Genomic DNA, 27,661 nt, shown 5'->3' with positions numbered 1-27,661 from the left:
GTTCATCTTCACAAGTTGAACTATGGGCACTATGGAGGTTTCCACAAAGTCATTATTGAGATGGATTTCAAAATTATTACCAAACTTGTTAATCTAGAGAGAGGAGTGGATAACACCGGTCTTGCACTATCAAAAGGTTATTGAGCTTTCATTTTGAATTCAAAATTCATCACATTTTGTAGGGAAGTAGTTCACCTGTTGATATGCTTGTTAATGCTGGCATAGCGAAGCGTTTGGATACTAAGTTTTACTCAGAGTCTCCTAGAGAATTATCTGACATTTGGTTAGAGCGATAAAATTGATATGGAAGGAAATGCAAATGCTGCCATTTCGTTTCAAGATTGCCCTTTCTTTTAAAGAGAGAATAAGATGAAAGATAATCAAGTCTATTTACGGAATTGAATTCTCGTCTCATCATTCTTACTCCACACGCGTCCAAACATAGGATTTTTGACGTTCCTTCTCTTTCTTTTCTCTCCGTTTCCTGATCAACAAGCAAAGCTCAAGAAACTTTCAACTATAGACATCCGTTTCTGGAGTCGACTCTTGTATCTTTACTCCCTCTCCTCGCTTTGCAGTGTTTGTGTTGATTTACCCACGTAAAGCTCAGGCAAATTAAGAAACGCTTCATCAGTTGAGCATGAAAGAGCCACCCGGGAAGATAGTGGATTGTGTAATGAAGAAAAGGGTACTTCTAAGGATGAGTTCGTACTTAAAGTTGTTTTCAGACCCCAAAAAAAAAAAAAAAAAAAAAAGAAGGATCGAGTATGCTTCCAGAACTTTCTAATCTGCCAGAGGTGTTATTGAGTCAATTAAACCCCTCCGAGTGATTGAGACGTACACGACAAATTGAGTCACGTTAGCTGAGTAGCGGATATCAATCTTTGAAAAAGAGGGATAACGTGCCTCCCGTCCATTTTCTCCTTGTATGGTGGCGTGCATATCTAAGACACCCTCTAGAGTCAAAGGCTTTGGTGCATCTAATCCTAAGTGCGCTCGAGTCATTACACGTTTCTCTTTTCTTTCTTGCAACTTGTAATTCTCACATCGAGCGGATCTTGTAGCGACTTAACTCTCTCCACTCGTTCTCGTCACCCATTCCTAAGGCGGAACTCAGAATTTCCAGACACGGTTTTCTGGACTCTAAATCTGGATATCTTTCTTTGCCACGAGGGTCTGATGCTCGTCCAGGTAGCATCCCCCTCATCTCTCAGATGCGGTCACGTGCAAATCGTCAGAATAAGAGAAAGAGAGCCTCCCCACATCTGCTGTGCACCAGGCTGGCCGTCTATAATGCTGAGTATATCATATATTGAAAACAGTCTTTCTTTTCTTGCAAACTTCATTTACTTAGCACCATATAGAAAAAGACCCCAAAGCCTACATATTTCAGGATAAATAAGAGCACCGCAGTTGGAAAGAGCAAGTAACAGCGCAGCTACTTTGTACATCCAAGAGCCGACCTCTCATCTCCAAAAACTTGAGGTGATGCTGATGCATCAGGCAGTGACATCACAAGGAGAGAGTTTCAAATGAATAGTCTCGTCACTATTCATAAAGAGGACAAGGGCGGAGCACGGCCATGATGCATCACATGGCAATATTTGGATCCAATCTTCTCTGAATGGCAGCTGCAGCCTACAATACGAGTTATTATAATTTCCAAAGTTAGGCACTAACAAAAACATAATTAATCACGTACTCAAAAGTATGTACATTCACCTCAAAGTTGCCAAGCTTATATTGGTAAGCCATCTCTTCCCTCAATAGAGCCTGTTCTTTCATTGCTTGTGCCTGGTATCCGGGTTCAAATTAAATAATTAATAAGGTTGAGATGTATAATTGCAGAAACAATTAAAATAACTTGAGCTAGATAAGAAGTTAGACTCACCATTCCACCCTGCATTGAACGCTTCAAAGTTTCAACCTCCTGCTCTTTCTGCCTTTCACGTTCTACCATCAGTTCTTGCCTGGATAGGAGGGGAGGAAGGACAGAAAGGTGATTGATTGCAGTGAGAAACATTACATCTACGAAAGTGGTGAGACAGAATTTTTGGTGTTTGAATATGGCACACTTCTTCAAGTACCCATTAGAGAGTTTGCCATGTCACTTGATAAACCATTTATATGTTAGTACTCTAGCAAAAACTACAGAAATGCCCCAAATTACAAGGCAAGTTGCTTGTACTCTTGCTGTTTGAGAGTATAGGTGCTACTGTGACACAACCATCTTATCTACTCCAACGACAAGGATCAACTCCAATCATTACTAATACGTGTACCAAAGCAAATTTTCATGACAAGAAAAGCTCTTTGTAATCTTTTTCCCACTTCCAAGCCAATTGATCATTTAAAATTGCCACATGTTCATTTTTTTCATACCCTTTTGGAAGATAACAAAAATAAATGCACGGATAATATCATCGATCACAGAAGACATTGAGGCCATAATTAATTAACAATATTTTCATCTTTTGTAAAGAGCAGCAACAGATATATTTATAAAATCTAACTTGCAGTAGAAGGACATACCGGCGCTGTTCTTCATCATTGAAAACTATGCGTTCTTTGGAGACAACCTTCTTGAGACCCTTTTTCAGTTCCTTTTCCATTTGGTGTCGGTGATAAGCATCGAGGTTATAATACCTGCAATCAAACACAAGAGGAATATGACTTAAAACTCATTGAGTGAAGCATAGGCACCGAATAATCAGAGACAATCCTCCAGGATAATAAGTCAAAACATCAGGAATAATATACTTAGGTTAAAATACTTATAATGAAAACAAAAGGCATAACCCAAGAAATATTACTTTTTAGAAGGGAAGGTAGCTGTGTTATGGTCTTCCATAAACCTGCAAAATACGTCCATGTATCTTAAATAATGGCAAAATAATTGCGAGAAAAAAAGAATGCGTTTGGTAAAAATAAGACTCATGTCATATATAAATAAAGTATCTACGCACTCTTTAAACATCTGTTTCTCTTCCCAGTTAGCCAGGCTTTCCAGGTTCACCTGCAATGCAATGCATAAGCAATAGAACATGCATAAAAGATTTCACTACACTTCAATGAAACAATACTACGTAATTTCAGAACCAAAATAATATGCATTTGAGAAAACTAAGTTCCTGAAAAGCTGTTCATGTTAGATGACTTGGTTGCAGCAAACATTACGGATAGAAGGAAAAATTGTAGGGAAGTAAACAGCAAAAAGCTTACATAGCCTTCATTTTTTATTTACTTTTTGATTTGGGGGTAGTCGAGGGTACTATTTACCTCGATTAATGGGCAAATGTAGTCAGTAAAATAAGTCTCTGTCCTCAAGTTCAGTTTTTATCTTCCATACAAGGAGGTCCTCGCTCCAAGAAGCAAGAAAAGTCATATCAAGAGCTTTGGCACTATCTAAAGCTTAAGTATGTCAAGCTCTTCAAGATAAAGTATGATTCACTGCTGGTGCATCAGTTGGGTCACTGGGAAAAGAAAGAGACTTTTCTTTTCTTTTTTTTTTTTTTTTTTTGGGGGTGGGTGTTTAAAAAATGTTGTACCCCACTAGAAAAAAGAAAAAAAAAAGAGCACGAGCAGTGTCTTACTCAGGATATACATGCATCATGGGCAGCCTACAGACATGTGCATCTATCTGGGTACAATAATTAAATACGGAAGCGAAATGAACCCCAAGGAAGTACCTTTTTTACTTCTGCTAACCAAGCAGTGAACTCAGGACGTTTATTCCTGCAAGAATTTAATGTCCATGCATTAGAATAAGATCAATAACTTGATGATTAATAAACCATGGAAATCCATGGCTGCAGAAACCATATCTTGACGATTGGCCCTTCCAGTTTAAACATGTAAAAGTTGTAAATAGTTGTTAAAGAGTTTTATACTGAGTTATAAAATAAACTCAAGTTCTGACTTTCATCGTAATCAGAGAGTTCCACCAGAACCTATTGCATTATGGGAGGATTGCCTCACCGAAGGGAATACTTTCCCATCCAATCTCAGCAAAGGAATACAAAGAAAAGATAAAATTTTGATTTACATTCAACCCAACATATACTTCCATTTATCATTGGCATTCTAATCCTAATCAGATTTTAATCCAGTCTGATATTGTCTCATTTTGTGCTTTTGTTGCTAGGAGTCTGAGATTGTCCTCTAATACATCTCCAACAGAAATAGTCAACTAAAACTTCTGCTGTCTGTGACATATAATTATCAACTTCATCAAATCTCAACACCTGATAAGAATGGACAGAGAAGAGCACAGTGTAAAGCACTGGGTAAGGGCATCCGGGTTGCATAACATGGTTTTTAGAAGGAAAAAAAGCGAAAAGAGTGAGTATCCTTCTGACTTGTGTTGTGATCCCTAAGTCAAACTCGATCATCTATTAAGCAGAGCTAGAAGCATTATCCTTGTCATGCTGTCATTCATCACAAAGAGAAACTAACTGAATGTTGCTGTTGATGGCAAAGCACCTGGAGTAAGTTTTTTTCAATGGACATATAATTATCAACTTCATCAAATCTCAACACCTGATAAGAATGGACAGCACAGTGTAAAGCACTGGGTAAGGGCATCCGGGTTGCATAACATGGTTTTAGAAGGAAAAAAAAGCGAAAAGAGTGAGTATCCTTCTGACTTGTGTTGTGATCCCTAAGTCAAACTCGATCATCTATTAAGCAGAGCTAGAAGCATTATCCTTGTCATGCTGTCATTCATCACAAAGAGAAACTAACTGAATGTTGCTGTTGATGGCACAAGCAAGTCTCTCTATCTCCAATGGAGTAATACAGTTTTTTCACTTTTACAAGCAACAGGTCACAAATCTCACTGCGAGATCAAAGCACAATGGTCAACAAACAGCGAGAGTGGCAAACAATTACAGTCTACAGTCCAGCGCTACCGACATGGCCATCTCAAAAACAGATTAAAATAGTTTACTTTGTCTTCATCTTCTTCTTAACCACTCGTGCCCACATAATTCATCCAATACCAACAGCAAATAATTGTAAGCCCTAGACAGAAAAGATAAAAATAAAAATAATTAAAAAAGAAAAACCTATTCAATGAGGTTCCTTCATTCACACGGTAACCATTCATCATCTATGAAATACGACAAGCAAACTCATTGCAGACATGCTCAACAAAGTAGCAACCTTTTCCCCTTTTAGGATCGACAAAGAGGCATGAAATAGCACGAGAAATCGAGTTTCAAACATGGAAGATAGAATCATCACCACATGTCAGTTTCTCTGATGATCCCGTATTTTCCCCAGCAGTTGGTCACTGCACCCGTTTTGCCTCTCTCGGCCCTCTCCTTCTGTTTACCCTTCTTCCTCTCTTTCTTCTTCTTCTCCTCCTTCTTCTTCTTCTTCTTGCTTCTCTCTTCCTCCTCTCCTTCATCATCGTCTCTCCTGCTCCTCCTCCTCCTCTTCTCCTTGTCTTTCTTCCTCCTCTTCCTCTCTCTCTCCTCCTCCCTCCTCCGCTTCTCTCTCCTCTTCCTCCTCCTCCTCCTCCTCTCCTCTTCACTCTCGCTCACTGAACCCGAACCCTCCGATTCCGATTCCGATTCCGATTCCGAATCGGCATCCTCCGAGCCCGAATCGTCGGAGCCCGACTCGCTACTGTACCGTCGCCGCGACCTCCTCCTCTTCGTCCTGCCGCTCTTCTTCCCTCTCCTCTCCTCAATCTCCTCGGAATCCGAGCTCCCTCTCGTTTTCTCGCTCCTCCTGCTGGATTTGCGTTCTCCGTTCCCCAAGTCGGAGCTCTCCCTCGATCTCTTGCTGGTCTCGGAGCTTTCGCGCATTTTCCCGTCGGTCTCGGGAGCGTCTCGGGATTTTCTCCGGGGTTTTCTCTCTTCCCCCTCCTCCTCCTCGGCCGAATAGTCTGGCCTTTCTCGCATTTTCTCTCGGTTTCTCTGGCTCCGGCGATTTTCTGGGAAAGGAAGAGGAAAGAAAAGAAAATCGGTACGCTCTTTCCATCGGAGGGTTTTATTTAAAAAGCCCACAAGTCGAGGCCCGACAATTTCTGGGCCATAAGTTGCTTGTTTCTTTCAAAACTCCGAAAATTAACCTATACATTTTCCCTTATTACATCACGTGCCACTAGGTTTTAGTTTCTTGATGGAAAAATGAAATAAACAGTCAATCAACTTTGGTCCGATATCTAATATGATCTCTAAAATTTTAATTTATTTCAATGCGATTCATGAAATTTTAATCCAATATCCAATATTATTCTCAAACTTTAATTTGTTTCAATATGTTATTGTCCATGGTTTTGAATTAATAGAAGGAAAATATTAAATATTTCCATATAAAATTTAATGATTATATTGAATATGTACCATAAGTTTCAGGATCACATAGAATGGTTTAAAATTTTAGGGACCGTATTGAAACAAATTAAAAGTTTAGAAATCCTATTGCACATTAAGCCAAAATTTATGAGTCATTTATGTTATTATTCCTTTGTTGATGAGTCAATCTTAATCAAGGGTAGCGATTACCACAATTTGCTAAACATTAGCTTCATCGATCCTAAACCGAAATTCAGTTGGAGATCAATTTTACAAAGGACACAAAGATAGAACTTCAGTAGTACTATCAATAATATTTAACTTTGCATAAACGTTTTCCATGGCATTGGACTCAAGGGTGAAGTAGAGAGAAGTGGAAATTGGGATGGTAATTTTGTAATTTTCCATTTTTTTATCATTATTTTTTTTTGCCAGGGTTTATTTTATTAGTTCAAGAATTAAATATTCGCTTACACAATGCACAATTCAGCTATCCAGGAGAAACAAGAAATCAGCAGTACTTGCATCAAACTAAGGCAATGAGTAGAAACCGCGAAAGAAAAGTGATTTCTTCGAAGTCCACTGAATCTATTCAGGGAACAAGTAACCACACAATACTGATATCATTCACTTACAACAAGGAAAACTAGAACAACAGCAAAGTGATTGACACTAGTCTTTTTCCCCATCGCCCTTCCATGAATCATGGTCATGCCTCGTCTCCTTCGATGGCTGGTGCGCATTCAACATTACATTTTCTTCTTCCTTCCATGCATCAAAACACTTTCAATCATCATCCGCCTTTTCCTTGGCATGTCATGGTGCGTGTTTACGGCATTGTGTAACAGTCTCCTGCATCACTGGATACATAAAAGCGAAAGCAAATACTGACCGTCACTTCTCTGCCGCACTTCCATCCAAGTATAGAGAAGGAATGCTTTCCCTCGTTGTAAGTCAACAATTGCAACTTGAAAAGTCAGTGAATGTAAAGTAGCCGCGGGTGTTGTGAGGTGAGGGACGAAGCACTAGCAAAGGAAGCGGCAGCAATGCTTTATATAACTGCTATTAGGTACAGTGGTTCATCCCTTAGTCTGTGAGGAAAAGGAGCTCTTAAAGAAAGAGGAGCTGGCGACGAGACCCGGCAACAAAGTCCCTGGTAAAAGCAAAATTGAAAGTGCTAACATGGAACGTTATAGGCATGGTCTGATGGAAGAAAGACAGACCATCGAATTTGCTTACTACAGCAAAGCTACTATATTTTAGTATAAAAGATATACCAGAGAGAAAGAAAAGGCCCAGATATTTTCCAGGAATAGGGAATCTTCTTCTCAACTGGATACTGAAACATCGAACATCAACAAGCAGATTCAAAGATATACGGCCCAATTTTCTGAATCCTTAAGGCAACCGTTTGTTTAACAAATCCAACCTTTTCCTTTTAAAGATTCTCCTCTTGCATAATATCCTCATTGGAGCTGTCAGCACTGACTGTCTCCAGCAGATTGATCGCCTTTTGATCGAAGGACGGTACAGTGTTCAACAAACTAAGAAAGGATTCTACTTCACTTGCTCTGTTCACTTTAACCCAATTCAGTATGATTGAGACCACCTGGTTTTTGGGTCGCCATGCTTCGCTTTGGGACTGTAAAGCCAGGGCTTCTTTCATGCACTCAAAAGCCTTCTCCATGTTATCCTTGTCTACGTAACCTGCCGCGACAATGGACCAACTATTTGGTATGGGAGTCTTCCCTAGCTTGATAATCTCAAGTAGCATTTGCTCGGCCTTTTCAGGCCATCCCTTCTGACAGTATCCAATGAGGAGGGTATTTGGCACGCGGAAATCATAGAATTCACAAGACGCTTCCCACTCACGAAGCAATTTCTCAGCCTCTTCAATCTCCCCAAGCTTCACCAAGGAACCTAGCATAGTAATGTAATCTTTGTTAGACTGCCTCTTGCGCACTGCTTTTCTAAGGGCCCACAACCTCTTCACTTCCTTACAGTTCCCAAGAGCTGAATAGAGTGAGATTAAATGGTTATATCCAGGTGAGTCTCTTTGCACATTCTCCTCACATTTTCTCAGATAAATCAGAGCTTTTTCTTTGATGCCGGCTTTTATGAAATGATTAGCCACAACTGAATAAGTGGACCAGTCCACGGACATGTGCTGGAGGCACTCCATTTCTTTCAGAAGATCCTCCATATGATCCATATCAGATCTTGCACCGTAAGAATTCAAGCAAATTCTGTAGGTGAAGTTATCAGGAGAAATATTGGCTTCCTTCATTTCTGAAAGCACGTTGGGAACCTTTTCGAGCTGGCCAACGTTTGTGTAGAGGCACATCTCACAATTGTACGTCAGAGCAGATGAAGCATAACCCATCTCTTTCATTTTTCGCAGAAGGGAAAGAGATTTGTCGGTAGCGCATTCCCTGACATAACAATTCAGAAGAGCACCATATGTTTTCTCGACTTTGTCTTGATCCCTTAAGTTATTAAAATAGTTTTCTGCGACATCCAGCCCTTGAACTTTACCAATTAGATCTAGCTTCAGAGCATGGTCCGCAGGCGTTAATAACCCCTCTGTCTTGCTGCTCATCCACTCAGCAACCTGTGTGGTGAGAAAGAAAAGTCATTACAGAAGAAATTTTCGATGGCTGAACGAAAACTCAGCATCTAAGACTCAAAAGCTCCAATATTCCAAAAAATTCTGCATATGCAAGAAGAAAGTATGAATCTCGAGTTTACTTCACTTTGTGGGTCTATGCATAGGGAGAGCAAAGTCGACTGTGGACGATGTTAAGTGGATAATAACAATTTGTACAAAAACAAGAAACACAGAGGACATGAAAATAATCCTCTGTAAACCACCGTATTGTCCTCAGAAAACAATGCAAATTCGGAAGCTGATTAGTGCTCAATCTATTTTAGGAAGCAACAACAAACGTAATCTCTAGCTTCATCTGCTTATTTATCCTAGAGTCCAAAGGTCGGTCTTACTAGAGCAGCAGTTCATAAGCTCTAGCCTCTAATCTAAATTCTGTTATCCTTGGACATAAGACATGTTGATGTACTCTCGAAACATGGCATTCCCGTCCACTAAAGCCAATCACCAAGCGGCATCGCATGACAATTTATGGATTTCCTTTTTCCCTTTCAAAATGACAACATTTCGCATGTACGATTGGCTTGGGCGAATGAGAAACGATCATTGCTCCGCAAGCGTCTCGACATTTCTCCAACAATCATGGACATATCAAACAGGTGCCCACTAAAAAGCATAGCACAAGAATGAACTCTTCAGTACTCCAGAATATAAATCTTGAAAAATTATAAATAAATAAAAATGTATGTGCATTTACTTGTAAAAATTTAAATTTTACAAAAAGATTTGAGTGTTTCGAACCCCACCAAAAAAAAAAAAAAAAAATCAGTGCAGACAGTCCCTCGGTCAGGGAGCATTAACCATGACTTTTCTGCACTTTCTCGCAAGCATGAGCTTCCCATCGCTTTATCAATGGAAAATGACATAAGGGAAAAACCCAAAAAGAAGAGAGAGAGAGAGAGAGATCACCTGAAGGGCATGAGTATATCGCCTCCGAGATCGGAGGTCGCGAATGATGCGCTTGAGGTCAAGACCCTTGACCTTGTTGCCCTCTTCGACCCACTTATCGAGAACCGGCACGACGCTCTTCTTCGGGTCGCCGATCGGACTGATTCTCGAGAACAGGTCCTTCTTGACGTACCTTAGGTACGCGGAGTACGGCCTCATCAAGAAGGCGTTGATGATTCTCGAGGGGTTCCGACAGCTTTTCAGGACACCGGCGAAGGATCTCGAGGCCATCGCCGCGCTGCGAGACTGGAACTTCGCTATGGTGATAGGGTTTAAGCTTTGACCAGAAGGGGTTTTGACGAGAAAAGGACGAAAATTTATGTTTTTGACCTTGTACCGCGGGCAGTTCTTCATTTCGACCCATACCTACTGCCGCGTCTTTCATTTTAGTCCTCTATCCCAGTATTTTGCCTCCAAATTCGTCCCCCAGATGCCACATTCTCATTCTGGCAGGGTTCAATATGTAATTTTTACAGACGAAATGGGAAACAAATGAATGCATAGGGACTACAATGAAAACACCCGAAAGAACAAGGTGCATTTTTCCCCCTACTAAAATTCAATCCATCGCTTGCCTGCCACGTGAAGCAAGGGAGGATCCATCCGGCACGACATAGGTCAAACGATACATTATCATGTTTTGTACCAATTTAATCAGATTCCAAGTCCTTCAACTTCCCCAGTCCGCTAAAGGAAGTGATAAGATCAAGTCATGCACGGATCCGCATTTTAATATTTACGGGGAGAAGATGGCTTCACTCGGTCCAAAGAAAGATGCATGCATTTTCCGAACCGAAACGAAGCACGGTAGTTGAATAATACGAGTGGACTGACTTATGTCCTCCTCAAGTCTTCTCTCTCTTTCCTTCCTTCTTTCCTGTCCTCGTGCATTGAAGGTCTTGCATCTGCTTCGTCTAACTCGTATGGGGTCACCACAGAACTGGGTGTTTTCTTCCGCTATAGCTCAAAGCTTCTCTCTCTAGAAATTTTGCTAGCAGTCCAGCAACTTCTTTAGCCCGCTTCGGCTTGGCTCAAGGTACTCTTGTCTGTACTCTCCAGTCTTTCTGAAGTGTCCAATTTCGTTGCATATGCAGTAGTAAACTTGTCTGCAGAGATGATGATCCTCGAGGTGCCTTTGCCCGTAAAATTTAGCAGAAACAATGAGTTTGTGCGTATGCGATATGTGTTTGTGTGTGTTGGCACGTATTATTTTGTATATATGATCTTCAGAGCTTTGTTTAGCAATATCATAGGCCAAAGTGATTGTGGGTTGGGGTCGGAAGGAACACGGAAGAGGTTGACTTACAAGTTGTTCTTTCCGTGTCTTAGGAATGGAACCGTCAATGATACTTGGCTTTTTTGAGCTCATAAAAAGTTACACTGGTCTTGGCCAGAAGATGCAAACACTTCTTTGCGAACTGGACAAGTTAACTGGTAAGGAAGATGAGGTAGTTTCACAAGTTAAAAACGAAGAATGTAAGCTCGGAAGGAAGCGGAAGAGAGACGTTGATGACTGGCTACGAGACGTGAAAAGAACAAAAGCCAGAGTGTCATGCTTAGAGCAAGAAGTCGCGGATAGAAGATGGTATTCCTACGTGAACTTAGTAAATCACGTGAACGAGTTGATCAAACAGGTGGATGAACTTCAAAAGCAAGGTGAATTCACTTGTGGACTCACACTGATTGCAGAGGACAACATTGGATATGAGCTTCCAACAGTGGAATTATCAGGGGATGCTTTTCGGAAGAATCTGAACAAGGTATTATCTCGCCTCAGAGATGACAAAGTGTTGAAGATCGGCATTTGTGGAATGGGTGGCGTTGGGAAAACAGCCCTAGTCACCCACATCCACAATCATTTACTAAAGGAAAGCACCAAGGGGAAGGTCCTTTGGGTTACAGTGTCCCAAGAGTGCAGTGTTCATATGTTGCAGGATAAGATAGCCAAGAGTCTAGACCATACCCTGTCGAATGTCGATGACCAAATTCAACGGGCAGCGGAACTGTCACACTTTCTGAAGAGAGAGAGACATGTCCTTATTCTGGATGACGTATGGTGCTCGTACAGTCTAGAAGAGGTGGGAATTCAGCTTGGCTTCAATGAATGCAAGTTAATTCTGACAAGTCGATCCTTACACGTGTGTAAGCAAATGGCGTGCAATGAAGTGATCAAATTGGAGCCTCTTCCTGAGGATGAAGCCTGGAACTTGTTCATGATGAATCTCGGACATGCGATTGTCTTCTCTCCAGGAGTGGAAAGTGTCGCACAATCTGTCGCAGAGGAATGCGGAGGATTGCCTTTGGGGATCCTGGTGGTTTCAGGAAGCATGAGAGGACTGGCAGACATCCAGGAGTGGAGAAATGCGCTAAATGAGTTAAGAGAAGCGAGATTTAATGAAGACTGTATGGAGGAGAAGGTATTTAGAGTTTTAAAGTTCAGCTATACACGTCTGAATGATCTGATGCTGCAGAGGTGTTTCTTGCATTTTGCACTATACCCTGAGGATCACCGAATATCGACAGAGAACTTGATACGAGATTTTTTCATGGTCGGATTGCTAAGCGACTCTAAAAGTTGGGAAGCAGAATACGACAGGGCTTACACCATCATTAATAGGTTAGTCAATGCGTGCCTGCTAGAAAGAAGTAAAATATCAAATGCTTATTATGAACGTGACTATTTGAAGATTCATGATTTAGTCAGGGACATGACTATAAGTATGGTGCGCTCCCAATCAATGATAAAATCTGGGTTGGGTTTGCGAGAACTGCCAAGTGAGGAAGAATGGACAGAGGACTTAGAGAGAGTCTCTTTAATGTATAATTTCATAAAGGAGATACCGGCAGGGGTATCACCAAGTTGTCCTCGGCTGTTGGCCCTCCTCATGAATAATAATTACTTCTTGAAAGAGATCCATGGTTCGTTCTTAAGCCGCATGCCAGCTCTACAGGTTCTGAACCTGTCTTATACGGGGATTGAGATGTTGCCTGAGTCTATCTCTGACTTGCATAACCTCAGCGCACTATTGGTGCATAAATGCGAGAAACTAAGGTACGTGCCTTCGATGGTGAAACTGAGGGCGTTAAGAACATTGGACCTATCTTGGAGTGGTATTAGGAAAACTCCTGCGGGACTTGAGGGACTGGTGAATCTCAGAACCCTGGATGCTGGCTATTCAAAACTAAAAGAAATGCCCGAAGGAATTCTGCCCAAACTCTCTCATCTGAAACAGCTTGATCTTAAGAGTGCAGACAAGAGCTTGAAAGTGAAGAATGCGAGGGAATTAATCAGTCTGAAAAGGTTGGAGAAAGTGAGGTGCAGGTTTAAGGATATCAGAGAATATAATGCATATGTGGAATATCTAAAACTACAGGATGGGGATGGCGGTCCCAAGCAGTGGGAACTAATATTGCCAATAATATACAAAGAGGAGAATGCCTCCAGGGTCTTTGGTCCTCCGATCTGCAGTAAAACTGTGAGGCTGGGGGCATGTCGTGTCAAGGAAGGAGGAGGTGAAGAGCTTCCTCTGTTCCCGAAAGGCATCGAGTGTTTGAGCATCAAAGATCCTCTGGATGGCATGGGAAGCTTGATGGACATTCCAAGCATCATAAACTGTAACTTGAGGGTATGCGGGCTAAAGAGAATTCCTGGGATGGAGCATCTGGTGCTACTGTCCTTGAATACTCCTGCAGATTATTATGCTCCTCTGCAAAGCCTTGAGTATCTCAAATTGGATGCGTTAGACGATCTGCATGCTTTAGTCGAGGCAGTTGCTTTTGCTGCCAGGCCTTTGCCGGGGTGGATCTCCGAAGGCAAAGGCTTTTGGGGTCTTAAAACAGTCTACATCTACAAGTGCTGCAAAATGAAGAACCTCCTGATGGACACGCTCCTGTCCCTCCTTGCAAACCTAGAAAATCTTCACATTCAAGAATGTGAAGTGATGGAGGAGGTCATAGCAGTGACCGAAGCAGATGATCTTACTTCCACTCTAAGCCTCCCCAAGTTAAGGACCTTATGTTTAAGGGATCTTCAGGCACTGAAAAGCATTTGTGGGAGGACGATAATGTGTAATTCTCTCCAATATGTAACACTACAACAATGCAAGAAGATAGAAAGGATAGCACTTCGTGTGAGCCTCCCTCATGACGGTGAACTACCTGGTGGCAAGGATAATTCTCTTCGGGCAATTCATGTTGGGAAAGATGAGAAGGAATGGTGGGAGTCAGTGAAGTGGGACAGTCCCCTGGACAAGTCCCTCCTTCGGCCTTATGTCCGATACAGATGACGTTGTGAATTGGAAGCGTGCTACCGCAGTAACTTGGCTCGGGAGGATATGGTGCTGTGTGTCATGCGTTCTCCGTTGCTGCAAGCTATCAATTCCTCTGCTTGCTGTTCTCGACCCGGAGAGGGTGGTGCTCAGAAGTGAATTTATATATCTGGACACATGATTTTTTCCCTGTAGGTTCTTCAGTTTTGTATCTAATGTAAGACGTATGGTTTGTGTCAGAGAATGATCTGTTCACCTTTGACTCCTCGTCTGTCTTTCGAGCTCCACTTCCTGTTCCATCACATTCACAGCTAGAATCATCTACAGCTTACCCATTTCCGCCTGTCAAATACTTTCCTTCACCAAGTGGCGTGCACATTCATTTGGCCGCATTCATTGCACGAACTCGTATCACAATTTGGATATCCATCGCAGCTAAGCTTTCGAGTCATTGAGGATTATCAGCTCAAATTTCTCCTCGATGTGCAAATTCACGGAACAATATATGTCATATCCCTAAGCCGCAGAAATGTTTTTATACAAAAAAAAAAAGAAGGAACAGAAAAATCAACTAGAAGAATGTAAAGAGATGAGTAATAAGACTAGCAGCCGGAGAGATCCAAGTGATGCCATGGAAAGTTAGTCACGGATTATGATGCCGCTTTTTGGGGACGTGGTGAAGCACCTCTTCATGGTACCTTCTAGTTCTTGTACAGAAACCTCCAAACAAGTAAATTTCACCGCACGACGTAGTGACTTAAATACCCACAAAACAAATGCTTCCCTTCTCCATCAAAGATTAACTCTTTGTTATCAGGAGTCCCTTTGAGACATGCGCATAATCATCACATCCGGAGAAGAAAAGCAATGGCGTGACGAGACACAAGTCGAATCAATATATAGATTATTGGACAGTTCTATCATTGAATAGGGCAAGAATCAAAGCGCCGTTCCGTGCCAGTTAAATGTTTGAAGAGCTTGCGATTCTCAAGGCCTGTTGTTAAGGAAAGTTTGACGAACAACTTGTTAAATCAGCAACACCTTCAACAAAATACCCACAACCAACGGATCGTTTTAAATTACTTCATTACTTCAATAACTTATCGGTATTAAGTAGCTCATAAGTGAGTTAAAAGGTAATAATTTTTACAGAAAATCCATTCGATTTCACTCAGCAATGTTTATTTGATTACAGGATCCAAGAAACATTGGAGAAGAGAGAAGAGATTAGGAAGGAAAGAAATTCAGAGAGGTCGTACGCTCTGATGCGTCATGGGTTAGTTCGAGAAAGAAAAGGGAGGGAGGGGATGGGAAAAGTCGGAGAAAAAATCCTGAGTTATTCACATCAAGTATAGGTGATAAATGAAGAGCCAAAGGATCATTGACTCCGTCTTGCAGGGCCGGCAAGTCAAACAACATCCAAGAAGCAAGTGGATTGGCTAGGTGGGTAGCTGTATTAATGGATATATTGGGATTTCTTCAGGTTGATCTCTTTCCTGGAAGTTGAGCCTTTGGATGTGATGAATTTTCCTGATCAATAGATATATGGTGGGTCAAACCAGAAACAAAACAGAAGCTTTTGTTTGCTTCTCCACAGCCTACAGGCCCTTCTTCTCTGGAATTAGTAAGCCTGAGTCGAGGGACACTTGCTAAATCTATGTTCAGAAGTTCATCATCCGAATTTGTTCATTACTTGACATAATATGTATGTAACGATTCCTTGAGTTAAAGAAGAAGGTAGTTTTTATATTGTCATTAGCTCTCGTTTATGAAGTGACCGGGGCATCTCACGGAACACTCGGAGATAGTTTATGCAATCAGGCCTACATGAGCTTGGCTCCCCTATATCTGACAAATTTAGAGGGAAAAAGTTCATTCTGCCGATTATCCAGGCATAAAGAATCTTGAGAATATTGACCTCCTGAATGGCAATATTTGTGTACACGAGATTAATGCATGTTTTGATGGTGATCCTTCATGTCCCTCAGCTCAGAAACATGAGTAGAAATCTGCAACATAAACCTTCAGTTTGTATGTTTAACATTATGGCTATGATCTGTTTTCCGTTGTGTCTTTTCCATAGTTTCAATTTGGGTCAGAAAACCAAACTGAATCCAACGCCGCTATCAAATGACATTTTATAGTCCTTACCTTTTATGATGCTCAAAAGAAAGAAATCCTAATTCTACGAATCTGCTTTGAGTGCACAAATTCTGTTCACTATGTCTGAGTCAGTTAAGTGGCTTTAACTGATATATTTCTCGAAAGGCTTCTGAGTGATTAGTTAATTAAACTGGTCCAAAATGTTCTCCTTGGTGTCAAACACTAACAGCACATTAAATTCAGTTCTGATGTCTTCCCAATGAGGTGCACTATTGGTGACGGAGACTATCGCTTGTTTTATGTTCTCTTGCCAGGTAAAATATTATCTAATTGCTTATCTAGAACCGATATAATGAAGGTTCGGCATGTACATCAGCTTCAAGTAAACTCTTCGGGAGAACGGGAATTTTATCCCAATCAATATCAGTTGTTTTTTGGCTTAGTAAAATGTGATACCACATTCTCATTCTGGCAGGGTTTTATTTATAAATTTTGTGGAGACGAAATCGTAAGCAAATGAAAGAATGGGGACCAGAATGAAAACATTCGAAAGAACAAGGTGCAGTTTCCCCCACTAAAATTTGATTCATCGCTTGCCGAGTGAATTAAGAAAAAACTGATCCAGCACGACATAGGCGAAACATCGTCAATTTTGGGACCATTTAATCGGATTCAAGGCTCAAACTTTCCCCAATCCGTCAGTGGAAGTGATGATTGTTCTAAGCTTAAAACTCTCTCTAAAATCTCACTCTCTCACACACACTGAACTAACGTAACCCTATATCTAAAAGTACTTCACCGCATGGACTTCAAACCTGCAAGAGTTAAATTTGAACTTTACTTCTTGGCAGTCAAAAGAAACGTGGGCTGCGTATCTCTTCTTCTTGGAGTCTTCAGCAGCAACTATAATATTTTATTGTGTGCCCAAGACTTGTACTTTCTTCATGATTTTTCTTCTCCGGCGGCTTAGAGACGTGGTGCTGTAGCACACGTTTCTTTGACGGTTTACAAACCTAATAACTCTTATTTACACACACACAGCCAAAAAACAATAAAAAGACAAATAAGCTAGTCAAAACACAAAACCAATTTTACTATTTTCTAACAATGATCAAGTCATGCGCGCATCCGCATTTTAATATTACATGGAGAAAATGGCTTGACCTGGTTCAAAGAATGATGGTGCATGCAATTTCCGAACGGAAAGGTGGCACAGCAATTAAATAGTACAAGTGGACATACTTTAGTCCTCCTAGCTCTCTATAATTTCTGCCTATCCTCGTACATTGAAAATCTTGTGTCTGCTTCGTTTACTCGTATGATGTCACCACAAAATGATGTTTTCTCCGCCATAACTCAAAGCTTCTCTCTCTAGAATTTTTTTTGCAAGTGCAGCAGCTTCTTTAGTCCACTTTGACTTCGCTCAAGGTACACTTGCTCGTTCTCTCGTGTTTCTCTGAAATGTCCAATTTCGTCACATATTGAGTTTTATCAAAATATACAATGATCCAATCAAACGGTTTCCATCTTTCGTCCTATTTTTTGTTTGATTCTTTTTGGAGATTGAGGAAACATGTCTAAAGTGATGATGATCCTTGATGTACCTTTGCCCTTGAGATTCAGCAGAAACGGTGAATTGGTCAACCATCCTTTAACTTTTCTGGGAAAATTTGCGTGCATTCTCATGTTCCTTGGTATGATTATGTTTGGTCCTGTGAAAAGTGCTTCTTTTGTTTTTTTTTCTTTCTTTTTTCCTTTTTTCGCCTATGATTGGTGAACAATTGTCAGTTTGAAGTGTAAAGTACAGAAGAAAAACTCGTTCCCATAAGATACAACAACAATCAGGTTCTATGATGTGCAGCTGTCCGTAGAGAAGCAATCGCAACAGTAAGTTTTTGGAGTCTCATATCTCCTTTTATTTTGGAACTTGAAAGAGAGAAATGGAGGCACCGCATTTGCTAACCTATAATTTTGGAAGTCAGGATTATGCGTTTGTGTGTGAACATATTGTTGTGTAGAATAACATTTTTTCTAGCAATATCTTAGGGCAAAGTGATTGGAGTTGTTTGGGGTAGTGGTAAGGGATGGAAGGAAAATGGTAGAGGTTGACTTACAAGTTGCACTTTCGCCGTGTTAGGGATGGACCTGTCGATGATACTTGGCATTGCTCAGCTCATAAAAGATTACACTGGTCTTGAACAGAAGACGCAAACACTTCTCCACGAACTGGAGAAGTTAACCCGCAAGGAAGATGACGTAGTTTCACAAGTAAAAAATGAAGAATCTAAGCTCGGAAGGAAGAGGAAGAGAGATGTTGACGACTGGTTAGAACAAGTGGAAAGGACAAAAGCCAAAGCGTCGTGCTTAGAGCGAGAAGTTGCAGCCAGAAGATGGTATTCATACTTTAACTTAGTAAATGGTGTGAAACAGTTGATCAAACAGGTGGATGAACTTCGAAAGCAAGGTGAATTCACTTGTGGACTCACACTCATCGCAGAGGATAACAATGGATATGAGCTTCCAACGGTAGAATTATCAGGGATGCTTTTCAGAAGCATCTGAGTAAGGTATTATCTCGCCTGAGAGATGACAAAGTGTTGAAAATCGGCATTTTTGGAATGGGGGGTGTCGGGAAAACAACCCTCGTCACCCACATCCACAATCATCTACTAAAGGAAACCACCAATGGGAAGGTCCTTTGGGTTACAGTTTCCCAAGAGTGCAGCATTCATATGTTGCAGGATAAGATAGCCAAATGTCTTGACCGTACCCTGTCAAATGTCGATGATCAGATTCAACGGGCAGCTGAACTGTCACACTATCTGAAAAGAGAAAGACATGTCCTCATTCTGGATGACTTATGGTGCTCGTATAGTCTAGAAGATGTGGGAATTCAGCTTGGCTTTGACAGATGCAAGCTAATTCTAACAAGTCGATCCTTAAATGTGTGTAAGCAAATGCTGTGCGATGAAGTGATCAGATTGGAGCCTCTTCCTGCGGATGAAGCCTGGAACCTGTTTGTGAGGAATCTCAAACACCCGATTGTCTTCTATCCGGGAGTGGAAAGTGTCGCACGATCTGTTGCAGATGAATGTGGGGGGTTGCCTTTGGGGATCATGGTGATTTCAGGAAGCATGAGAGGAATGACGGACATCGAGGAGTGGAGAAATGCGCTATATGAGTTAAGAGAAGCGAGATTTAGTGGAGACTGTATGGAGGAGAAGGTATTTAGAATTTTAAAGTTCAGTTATACACGTCTGAATGATCCGACGCTGCAGCAGTGTTTCCTACATCTTGCATTATACCCTGAGGATCACCGAATATCGAGAGAGAACTTGATACGAGATTTTCTCATGGTCGGATTGCTAAGCGACTCCAAAAGTTGGGAAGAGGAGTATGATATGGTTTACACCATCATCAATAAATTAGTCAACGCGTGCCTTCTTGAAAGAATTCAAATATCCCATGCTTATTATGAACGTGACTATTTGAAGATTCATGATTTATTTAGGGACATGGCTATAAGTATGGTGCGCTCCCAATTCATGATAAAAGCCGGACTGGGCTTGCGAGAACTGCCAGCTGAGGAAGAATGGAGAGAGGGCTTAGAGAGAGTATCTTTGATGCATAATTGGATAAAGGAGATACCAGCAGGGATATCACCAAGTTGTCCTCGGCTGTTGGTACTCCTCATGAATAATAATTACTTCTTGAAAGAGATCCATTATTCGTTCTTAAGCCGCATGCCAGCTCTACAGGTTCTGAACCTGTCTTATACGGGGATTGAGACATTGCCCAGTTCGATCTCTGACTTGCATAACCTCAGTGCATTACTGCTGCATAAATGTGAGAAACTGAGGTACGTGCCTTCATTGGTGAAGCTAAAGGCGTTAAGGACATTGGACCTATCTTGGAGTGCTATTAAGAAAGCTCCTGCAGGACTCGAGGGACTGGTGAATTTAAGAACCTTCGATGCTGGCTATTCGAAACTAAAAGAAATGCCCAATGGAATTCTGCCCAAACTCTCTCATCTGAAACACCTTGATCTTAAGAGTGCAGACAAGAGCTTGGCAGTGAAGAATGCGAGGGAATTAATCAGTCTGAAAAGGTTGGAGAAAGTGAGGTGCAGGTTTAAGGATATCAGAGAATACAATGCATATGTGGAATATCTAAAGCTACGGGATGGGGATGGCGGTCCCAAGCAGTGGGAACTAATAATGCCAATTATATACAAAGAGGAGAATGCCTCCAGGGTATTTGGTCCTCCGATCTGCAGTAAAACTGTGAGGCTGGGCGCCTGTCATATCAAGGAAGGAGGAGGTGAAGAGCTTCCTCTGTTCCCGAAAGGCATAGAGTGTTTGAGCATCAAAGATCCTTTTGATGGCATGAGAAGCTTGATGGACATTCCAAGCATCGCAGACTGTAAGTTGAGGGTATGTGGGCTAAAGAGAATTCCTGGGATGGAGCATTTGGTGCTATTGTCCTCGAGTTCTCCTGCAGACTATTACGCTCCTCTGCAAAGCCTTGAGTATCTGAAATTGGATGCGTTAGATGACCTGCGTGCTCTAGTCGAGGCGGCTGCTGCTGCCGCTGCTGCTGCCGGGCCTTTGCCAGGGTGGATCTCTGAAGGTGAAGGCTTTTGGGGTCTTAAAACAGTCTACATCTACAAGTGCTGCAAAATGAAGAACCTTCTGACGGACACGCTCCTGTCCCTCCTCGCAAACCTAGAAAATCTTCACATTCAAGAATGTGAAGCAATGGAGGAGGTCATAGCAGTGACCAAAGCCGATGATCTTACTTCCACTCTAAGCCTCCCCAAGTTAAGGACCTTATGTTTAAGGGATCTTAAGGCACTGAAAAGCATTTGTACGAAGACGATAATGTGTAATTCTCTCCAATATGTAACACTACAACAATGCAAGAAGCTAGAGAGGATAGCACTTCATGTAGGCCTCCCTCATGACGGTGAACTACCCGGTGGCAAGGATAATTGTCTTCGGGCAATTCATGTTGGGAAAGATGAGAAGGAATGGTGGGAGTCAGTGAATTGGGACAGTCCCGTGGACAAGTCCCTCCTTCGGCCTTATGTCCGATACAGATGACGTTGTGAATTGGAAGCGTGCTACCGCAGTAACTTGGCTCGGGAGAACATGGTGCTGCGTGTCATGTGTTCTCCGTTGCTGCAAGCTATCAGTTCCTCTGCTTGCTGTTGTCGACTCGGAGAGGTTGGTGCTCAGAAGTGAATTTATATATATGGACACATGATTTTTTCCCTCTAGGTTCTTCACTTTCGCATCTAATGTAAGAACGTAAGGTTCATGACAGAGTATGATCTGTTAACCCTTTGACTCCTCGTCCGTCTTTTGAGCTCCACTTCCTGATCCATCGCAGCTAGAATCATCTACAGCTTACCCATTTCGTGCCTGTCGATACTTTCCTTCACCAGGTGGCGAGCACATTCGTTCGACTGTTTCGCCGCATTCATTGACGAACTTTAAATTCACGTTTGCCGAAATCCAACACGTTCAAACATCGCGTCCCAGTCACCAACTGAAGACCCAAAACCCCGGGGTCCGAACGTACCACCTCGAAAATCACGTCTGCCGTCGGAGTCGTCGCTTCACCTTCACTCCATCTTCGAGTTCATTTTCCCTTCATTTTCGTTTTTTCTTTTGGTCTTTTCGTTTTCAGAGTGGTTTATCAGTGCCTCCTTTTTTTCTTTTTTTCTTTTTTTTTTTTTTTTTTTTGCGGTCAAAGGTTTTATAATACCTAATAAGTAATGAGAGCTTTTAAAAATCACTTTTTAAAAACACTCGAGAAGCCTATGCTTACACGTATTTCTGGTTCTCTGGCGATTATTCACTGCTCGTGGGGTACGATGTAAGACTAAAACACCCTCATCTATATCTATTGCATAATCAAAACATTCAAACATTTTATTATTAAAAAAAATAATATTTCCCTTCTCCATAAAAGATCGACTCTTTATTATCAACAGTCCCTGAAACATGCGCGTAATCATCGCATACGGATAACGAAAGCAATGGCATGACGAGACACAAGTTGAATCGTTATATAGATTATTGGATAGTTCTGCCATTGAATAGGACAAGAATCGTCCGTGCCAGTAAAAAGTGAGAAGAGCTTGCAATTCTCAGGGCCCATTTTAACAAAATTTTGACGAACTTGTTAGATCAGCAACACTTTCAACAAAATACCTGTAACCAATGGATCGCAATACTTCAATAACTTATCGGTATAAAATTAAGTAGCTCACACGTGTTAAAAGTTAATAATTTTCACAGAAAATTCATTTGATCCCACTTAGCAACGTTTATGTGGTTACAGGATCCACGAAACATTGGAGAAGAGAGAAGAGATTAGGAAGGAAAGGAATTCAGAGAGGTCATGCGCTCTGACGAGTCACGGGTCAATTGAAGAAAGAAAAGGAAGGGAGAGGATGGGAAAAAATTCAAGGAAAAATTCCTGAGTTAGTCACATCAAGTGTATAACAGAGCCAAGGGATCATTGACTCTCTCTTGCAAGGCCGGCAAGTCAAACAACATCCTAGAAGCAAGTGGATTGGCTTTCTTCAGCTTTATCTCTTTCCTGGAAATCGAGCCTTTGGATATGATCGAGGTTTCCTGATCAATAGATACTTGGTGGGTCAGACCGAAAACAAAAGAAAATGCCATTTCATATCCACAGAAGCTTTTGCTTGCTTCTCCACAGCCTACAGGCCCTTCTTCTCCGGAATTAGTAAGCCTGAGTCGAGGTACACTTGCTAAATCTATGCTCAGAAGTTCATCATCCGAATTTGTTCATTACTTGACATAATATGTCCAGTCATGATGATTCCTTGAGTTAAAGAAGAAGGTAGTTTTTATGTTGTTGTCAGCTCTCGTTTATAATGTGACAGGGGCATCTCATGGAACACTCAGAGATAGCTGATGCAACCAGGCCTGCGAGAGCTCGGCTCCCCCATATCCAACATATTAAAAAGGAAAAACTTCATTCTCCAGATTATCCAGGCATAAAGAATCTTGAAAATATAGACCTCCTGAATCGCAATATTTGTACACTATTGCATGTTTTGATGATGTTCATGTCCCTCAGCCCAGAAACATCAGTAGAAATCCGAGGCATACACCTTCAGTTTGTGTGGAAGGTTTAGCATTATGGATACCATCTGTTTTCCGTTGGTGTCTTTTCCATAGTTTCAGTTTGGGTCAGAAAGCCAAATTGAATCCACCGCCACTATCGAATGACATATAAAGTCCCAACATTTTATAATGCTCAAAAGAAAGAAATCCCGATTCTAAGAATCTGGTTCGAGTTTAATAATTCCGTTCACTACGTCTGATTCAACTAATTGGTTTTAACTGGTATGTTTCACTCTCAAAAGGCTTCTGAGTGCTTGGTTAATTAAACTTGTCCAAAACGATCTCCTCAGTATCAAACAGCACATTAAATTTAGTTGTGACTTGATTCGGCTGTTGTTCTGACTGATATCTTCCCAATGCAGTGCACTATTAGTGACGTAGACTATCACTCGATTTATGTTCTCTTGCCGGGTAAAATATTATCTAATTGCTCATCTAGAACAGATATAATGAAGGTTTGGCATGTACATCAGCTTAAAATATTACAGGAGATTTTATCCCAATCAATATCAGTTGTTTTTTGGCTTAGTAAAAGGTATAGATAGCATTGAAATCACCCATAGAGAGAATTTCTCTTCCACGTCAGACCGCTAAACTTGTCCTTTTCAGGTAACAGGATGCAATATTCTACATCGATGAAGCAGCAGGTTTGCTCGTAATTTTTATATTGTCTGGGGTTGCATCATCAATTATAGTGATCCTGTTGGGAAGATGCACATCCTTGAAAGCGAGTTCGAGAGTCTAATTAGTAGAGAAGCAGAGATAATTGTGGAAGTAGAACATGCGGAGTCAACTCTCGGAAGAAAAAGAAAGAGAGAAGTTAAGAATTGGCTGAGAAATGTACGAAGGAAAAAGGATGAATTTTTGGTATGGGAGGTTTTGGGAAGAGCACTCTGATAAGACAATATCTACATTAAGCTTTTGAAGGTGCATAACACTAATCAGATGGTCATTTTGGTGGTTGCATCCCAAAAATGTGGCCTTGACGAGCTGCAATACAAGATTGAAAATGTCTGAATCTTGATCTGTCAAATGTGGATGATAGGATTAATCCAGCTGGAAGACTATCGAACTTCCTGAGGGGAAAAAAATTTGTCCTCATCTTGGATGATATATGGAGTATGTATGATCTAAAAGAGGTAAGACTTCCAGTAGAAGAGAGCGGCTGTAACTGATCCTGACAACCGGGAAGCTGGATGTGTGTAACCAGATGGAATGCCTAGTTTCTGTCGAAGTGGAGACTCTCATCGAGAATGAATCTTGGCACTTGCTCATGAAGAATCTAGGGCACACCAAAGTCTTCCCACCTGAAATATAAAATATAGCAAGGTCTGTAGCACAGGAATGCAGAGATTTGCCTCTCGGGATTGTGGTGATTTCTGGAAGCATGAGAGGGCTGAAGGACGTGTATGAGTGGAGAAATGCATTAGAAGCATCGAAAGAAGCAAACTTCAGGGAAGAATGCATGGAAGAGAAGGTTTTTGGTGTTCTGAGAAATGATGCGATGTCGCAACGGTGTTTCCTGCATATGGCATTATATCCTAAGGATTACGTGATTGAAAGAAGTGAGCACATCTGATATTCCATGGATATTCGATAGAAGTCGGGAAGTGGAGTACAATAGGGGAAATGCATTGCTGAATAAATTGCGTAAACGTCTGCTTGTTGGAAAGTGTTAAACGCACTAACATCTCTGGACAAGAAATCGAGGAATATAAGATGCGTGACTTCCTCAGGGACATGGCAATCAACATGATGAGATCCAGATATATGGTGAAAGCAGGGTTGCATTTGAAAGAGATACCTGAAGAGGCAAAATGGACACAGAATCTTGAGGGAGTTCCCTTAATGGGAAATCTTATTGAGGTAATCCCAGAAGGGGTAAGGGCCAAGTGTCCTAAACTCGAGTTTCTTTGCTTGAGCAATAACACTTCCTTGAAGTCGATCTATCTTGGACAAATATCAAGTAGCTGCCAAGTTCAACATCCAACTTGAAGAACCTCATTGCACTGTTGCTCTGGGGGTGCAGGGATTTAGAATTAGTCCCCTCTGTGGCAAAGATGGAGGAGCTAAGAACTTTAAATCTGCGAGAAAGTGGAATCTGGGATGCACCTGAAGGGTTAGAGAGATTGGTAAATCTAAGAGTTTTGATTTGAATGGTCAGAACTAAGGAAACTGCCTCTTGGAGCTCTGCTGAAACTTGCTCATCTGCAATACCTCAACCTTGACAAGAAAATTGTACGCGGAAGGAAGGGAGATAATGAGCATGAGAAACTTGGAAGCTTTAAAATGCAAATTTGGCTGATGAAAATGAATTTAATCCGTGTGCGGCATATCTGATGATGAAAAAGGTCCAAAGAAATGGGACTTGAGATGGATGCGTTCATAATGATGAGGCTCTAAGAGAAGGCATGGAAGATTATGGTAAAATTGCGAGATTAAGTGGCGTTGCTCATGGATGGCATGAATTGGTGATAATTGAAAGGTTTGTGGAGGATGACCTGAGAAGCCTAATGGACATCCCAACATTTCACCAGGTAACCAACATGAAGGCCTGCATCATTGGGAGAGTTAAATCCTTGGAGTAAGTGGGTCCGCAGTCCAAGGATTTCCTTCCACACAAATACACCCCTCTTTGAAGCCTCGACTTTCTAAGACTAGATTCACTTGAGGACCTCCGTATCCTGGTGGAGGTAGAAGAGAACTTTGCTGGTGCAAATGCATTTCCACGGGCGCTATCCAAAGGTAATACCTTCTGCGGTCTGAAAATGCTCGAAATCAGTGATGCATGTGCTGCCACCGCTGTCGCAAACTTGGAGGTACTTTCTGTGCAATGCTGCAGCGAAGTTGAGGAGCTCATAAAAGTGAGAGAAAACGAGACAACTTCTGCTTTACTCTCCCAAAGCTAAAAAACTTTAATATCAAGGGATTTAAACGCCCTAAAAAGCATATGTAGCAGCACAATAGTCTGTGATTCTCTTGGGCATATGACACTCAAAGGGTGTCACGAAATGGAAAGGATTCCGCTCCGTGTATACATCCCTCGAGATGGGGAACCACCATCTTCTGATCATTTTTCCGCTGGATCTCATAATGTCCGACGGATAGAGATCAAGTACAATGACATGGGATGGTGGAAACTGGAAACGGGTGGAGAGGGACCATATCGGGGACAAGTCGCTCCTTAAACCTTACGTGCACGGCTTGCTGATGAGACCTTGGTTGCTCGGTCATTGCTATGACCTCCTCCATTTGATCACACCATTTGATAGAAAGCTCCTCCAGGTTGGCAAGGACGGGTAGCAACACATGCGTCAGGAGCCTCTTCATTTTTTTACAATCATAGATATAGAGTACCTTGAGACCCCAAAACTAGTTACCTTCATATAGCACTCCTGGGACTGCAGGTGCAGCAGCACAGAGTTCTTCCTCAGCTAGCACATGTAGATCCATTGAGTTCGAGAAACTCTAGGCTTGGAAGAGGAGAAGATGAGGATTGTGACACTGACACCACATGCTTCATGCTGTGTATTCCCGCCAGTGTGCACCTCGTCAGCTTTGAGTTTGTTATGCTTGGAATGTCCGTTAAGCTCTTAAGCCCATCAACTGCATCTCGGATCTCCAAGTGCTGAACATCTTTTGGGAGCATGAGGGGGGATGTAGGTCCATCTCCTCTGACACAACACCCATGTAGCCTCACTGTTCTACTGCAAATGGGAAAAGTCACAAAGATGTCATTATCAATACCCCCAGGACCTTCAAGTAACTTAAGTTTCCACTCTCTGGGACCTCTGGCCTGTAAATGTTTCACGTACGAGTCATAGCTTTGGACATCGCCAAACTCGCAACTCAGCTTCTCCAACTTGCTCAAACTCATTATTTCCTGAACCTGTACTGTCAAGCTGTTGCACCGACCCTCAAGACAGAGGGTTTGCAGGTTAGAGTTCTGGCAGAATTCCAGGAGGCAATTGCTTTAGTCTTGACACGCCAAAATCCAGGCATCTTAAATTCACCAATTCCTGCAGCCCGGCAGGCACTTCTTCAATTCCACTGCCATAGAGATCCAACGTTCTTAATGCCTTCAGTTTTGCCAATGAAGGCATGTGCCGTAACAACTGACAATAATTAATTTGTCGTTTTCTTTTTCTAACATAGATGGATACCGAAGATGGACATGTTAACTCACCATTTTTAAAAATCTAACTTAGC

At 41.6% G+C, this 27,661-nt stretch overlaps 4 protein-coding genes across 5 annotated transcripts; 2 read left to right on the top strand and 2 right to left on the bottom strand.

The window, feature by feature from the left end:
• Positions 1–1,281: 1,281 nt before the first annotated feature.
• On the bottom strand, positions 1,282–5,980 carry LOC104450136 (vicilin-like seed storage protein At2g18540). The gene is made up of 8 exons (XM_010064575.3): positions 5,245–5,980; positions 3,690–3,735; positions 2,967–3,016; positions 2,814–2,855; positions 2,533–2,646; positions 1,892–1,970; positions 1,723–1,794; positions 1,282–1,638 (listed from the first exon to the last, which is right to left on the bottom strand). The coding sequence occupies exons 1-8, from the start codon at positions 5,907–5,909 to the stop codon at positions 1,591–1,593; spliced, it is 1,116 nt and encodes a 371-aa protein (XP_010062877.2). The 5' UTR covers positions 5,910–5,980; the 3' UTR covers positions 1,282–1,590.
• Positions 5,981–6,807: 827 nt separating this feature from the next.
• On the bottom strand, positions 6,808–10,191 carry LOC104450134 (pentatricopeptide repeat-containing protein At4g21705, mitochondrial). Of its 2 annotated transcripts, XR_005552377.1 has the most exons (3): positions 9,880–10,191; positions 7,583–8,916; positions 6,808–7,458 (listed from the first exon to the last, which is right to left on the bottom strand). XR_005552377.1 is itself a non-coding variant. In XM_010064573.3 (2 exons), exons 1-2 carry the CDS (start codon positions 10,147–10,149, stop codon positions 7,744–7,746), a joined length of 1,443 nt encoding a protein of 480 aa, XP_010062875.2. In that variant the 5' UTR covers positions 10,150–10,191; the 3' UTR covers positions 6,808–7,743. The 2 variants fall into 2 exon arrangements, 1 of the variants encoding a protein (XP_010062875.2); XM_010064573.3 differs by having other exon boundaries at positions 6,808–8,916.
• A 625-nt stretch (positions 10,192–10,816) lies between these two features.
• Positions 10,817–14,394, top strand: LOC104452076 (probable disease resistance protein At4g27220). The gene is made up of 2 exons (XM_010066605.3): positions 10,817–10,954; positions 11,248–14,394. The coding sequence occupies exon 2, from the start codon at positions 11,250–11,252 to the stop codon at positions 14,202–14,204; it is 2,955 nt and encodes a 984-aa protein (XP_010064907.2). The 5' UTR covers positions 10,817–10,954; positions 11,248–11,249; the 3' UTR covers positions 14,205–14,394.
• Positions 14,395–18,428: 4,034 nt separating this feature from the next.
• LOC104452075 (probable disease resistance protein At4g27220) lies at positions 18,429–21,391 on the top strand. The gene is made up of 2 exons (XM_039314593.1): positions 18,429–18,682; positions 18,829–21,391. Exons 1-2 carry the CDS (start codon positions 18,429–18,431, stop codon positions 21,389–21,391), a joined length of 2,817 nt encoding a protein of 938 aa, XP_039170527.1.
• Positions 21,392–27,661: the final 6,270 nt, after the last annotated feature.

Source organism: Eucalyptus grandis, chromosome 6 (assembly GCF_016545825.1).
Source record: "Eucalyptus grandis isolate ANBG69807.140 chromosome 6, ASM1654582v1, whole genome shotgun sequence".
Classification (NCBI taxonomy): domain Eukaryota; kingdom Viridiplantae; phylum Streptophyta; class Magnoliopsida; order Myrtales; family Myrtaceae; genus Eucalyptus; species Eucalyptus grandis.
This window is presented reverse-complemented; position numbering and strand designations above follow the sequence as displayed.

Bases quoted from the DNA above. Each gene is read 5' to 3' on its own strand.
- LOC104450136 (XM_010064575.3), bottom strand. From the start codon at position 5,909: ATGCGAGAAAGGCCAGACTATTCGGCCGAGGAGGAGGAGGGGGAAGAG. The intron at 1,971-2,532 runs GTATGTCCTTCT...CCTCCTATCCAG, and splicing joins AATGATGAAGAACAGCGCCG to GCAAGAACTGATGGTAGAAC. The intron at 1,639-1,722 runs GTGAATGTACAT...CTCGTATTGTAG, and splicing joins ATAAGCTTGGCAACTTTGAG to GCTGCAGCTGCCATTCAGAG.
- LOC104450134 (XM_010064573.3), bottom strand. From the start codon at position 10,149: ATGGCCTCGAGATCCTTCGCCGGTGTCCTGAAAAGCTGTCGGAACCCC. The intron at 8,917-9,879 runs GTGATCTCTCTC...CTCACCACACAG, and splicing joins GATATACTCATGCCCTTCAG to GTTGCTGAGTGGATGAGCAG.
- LOC104452076 (XM_010066605.3), top strand. From the start codon at position 11,250: ATGGAACCGTCAATGATACTTGGCTTTTTTGAGCTCATAAAAAGTTAC.
- LOC104452075 (XM_039314593.1), top strand. From the start codon at position 18,429: ATGGACCTGTCGATGATACTTGGCATTGCTCAGCTCATAAAAGATTAC. The intron at 18,683-18,828 runs GTATTCATACTT...TAGAATTATCAG, and splicing joins GAAGTTGCAGCCAGAAGATG to GGATGCTTTTCAGAAGCATC.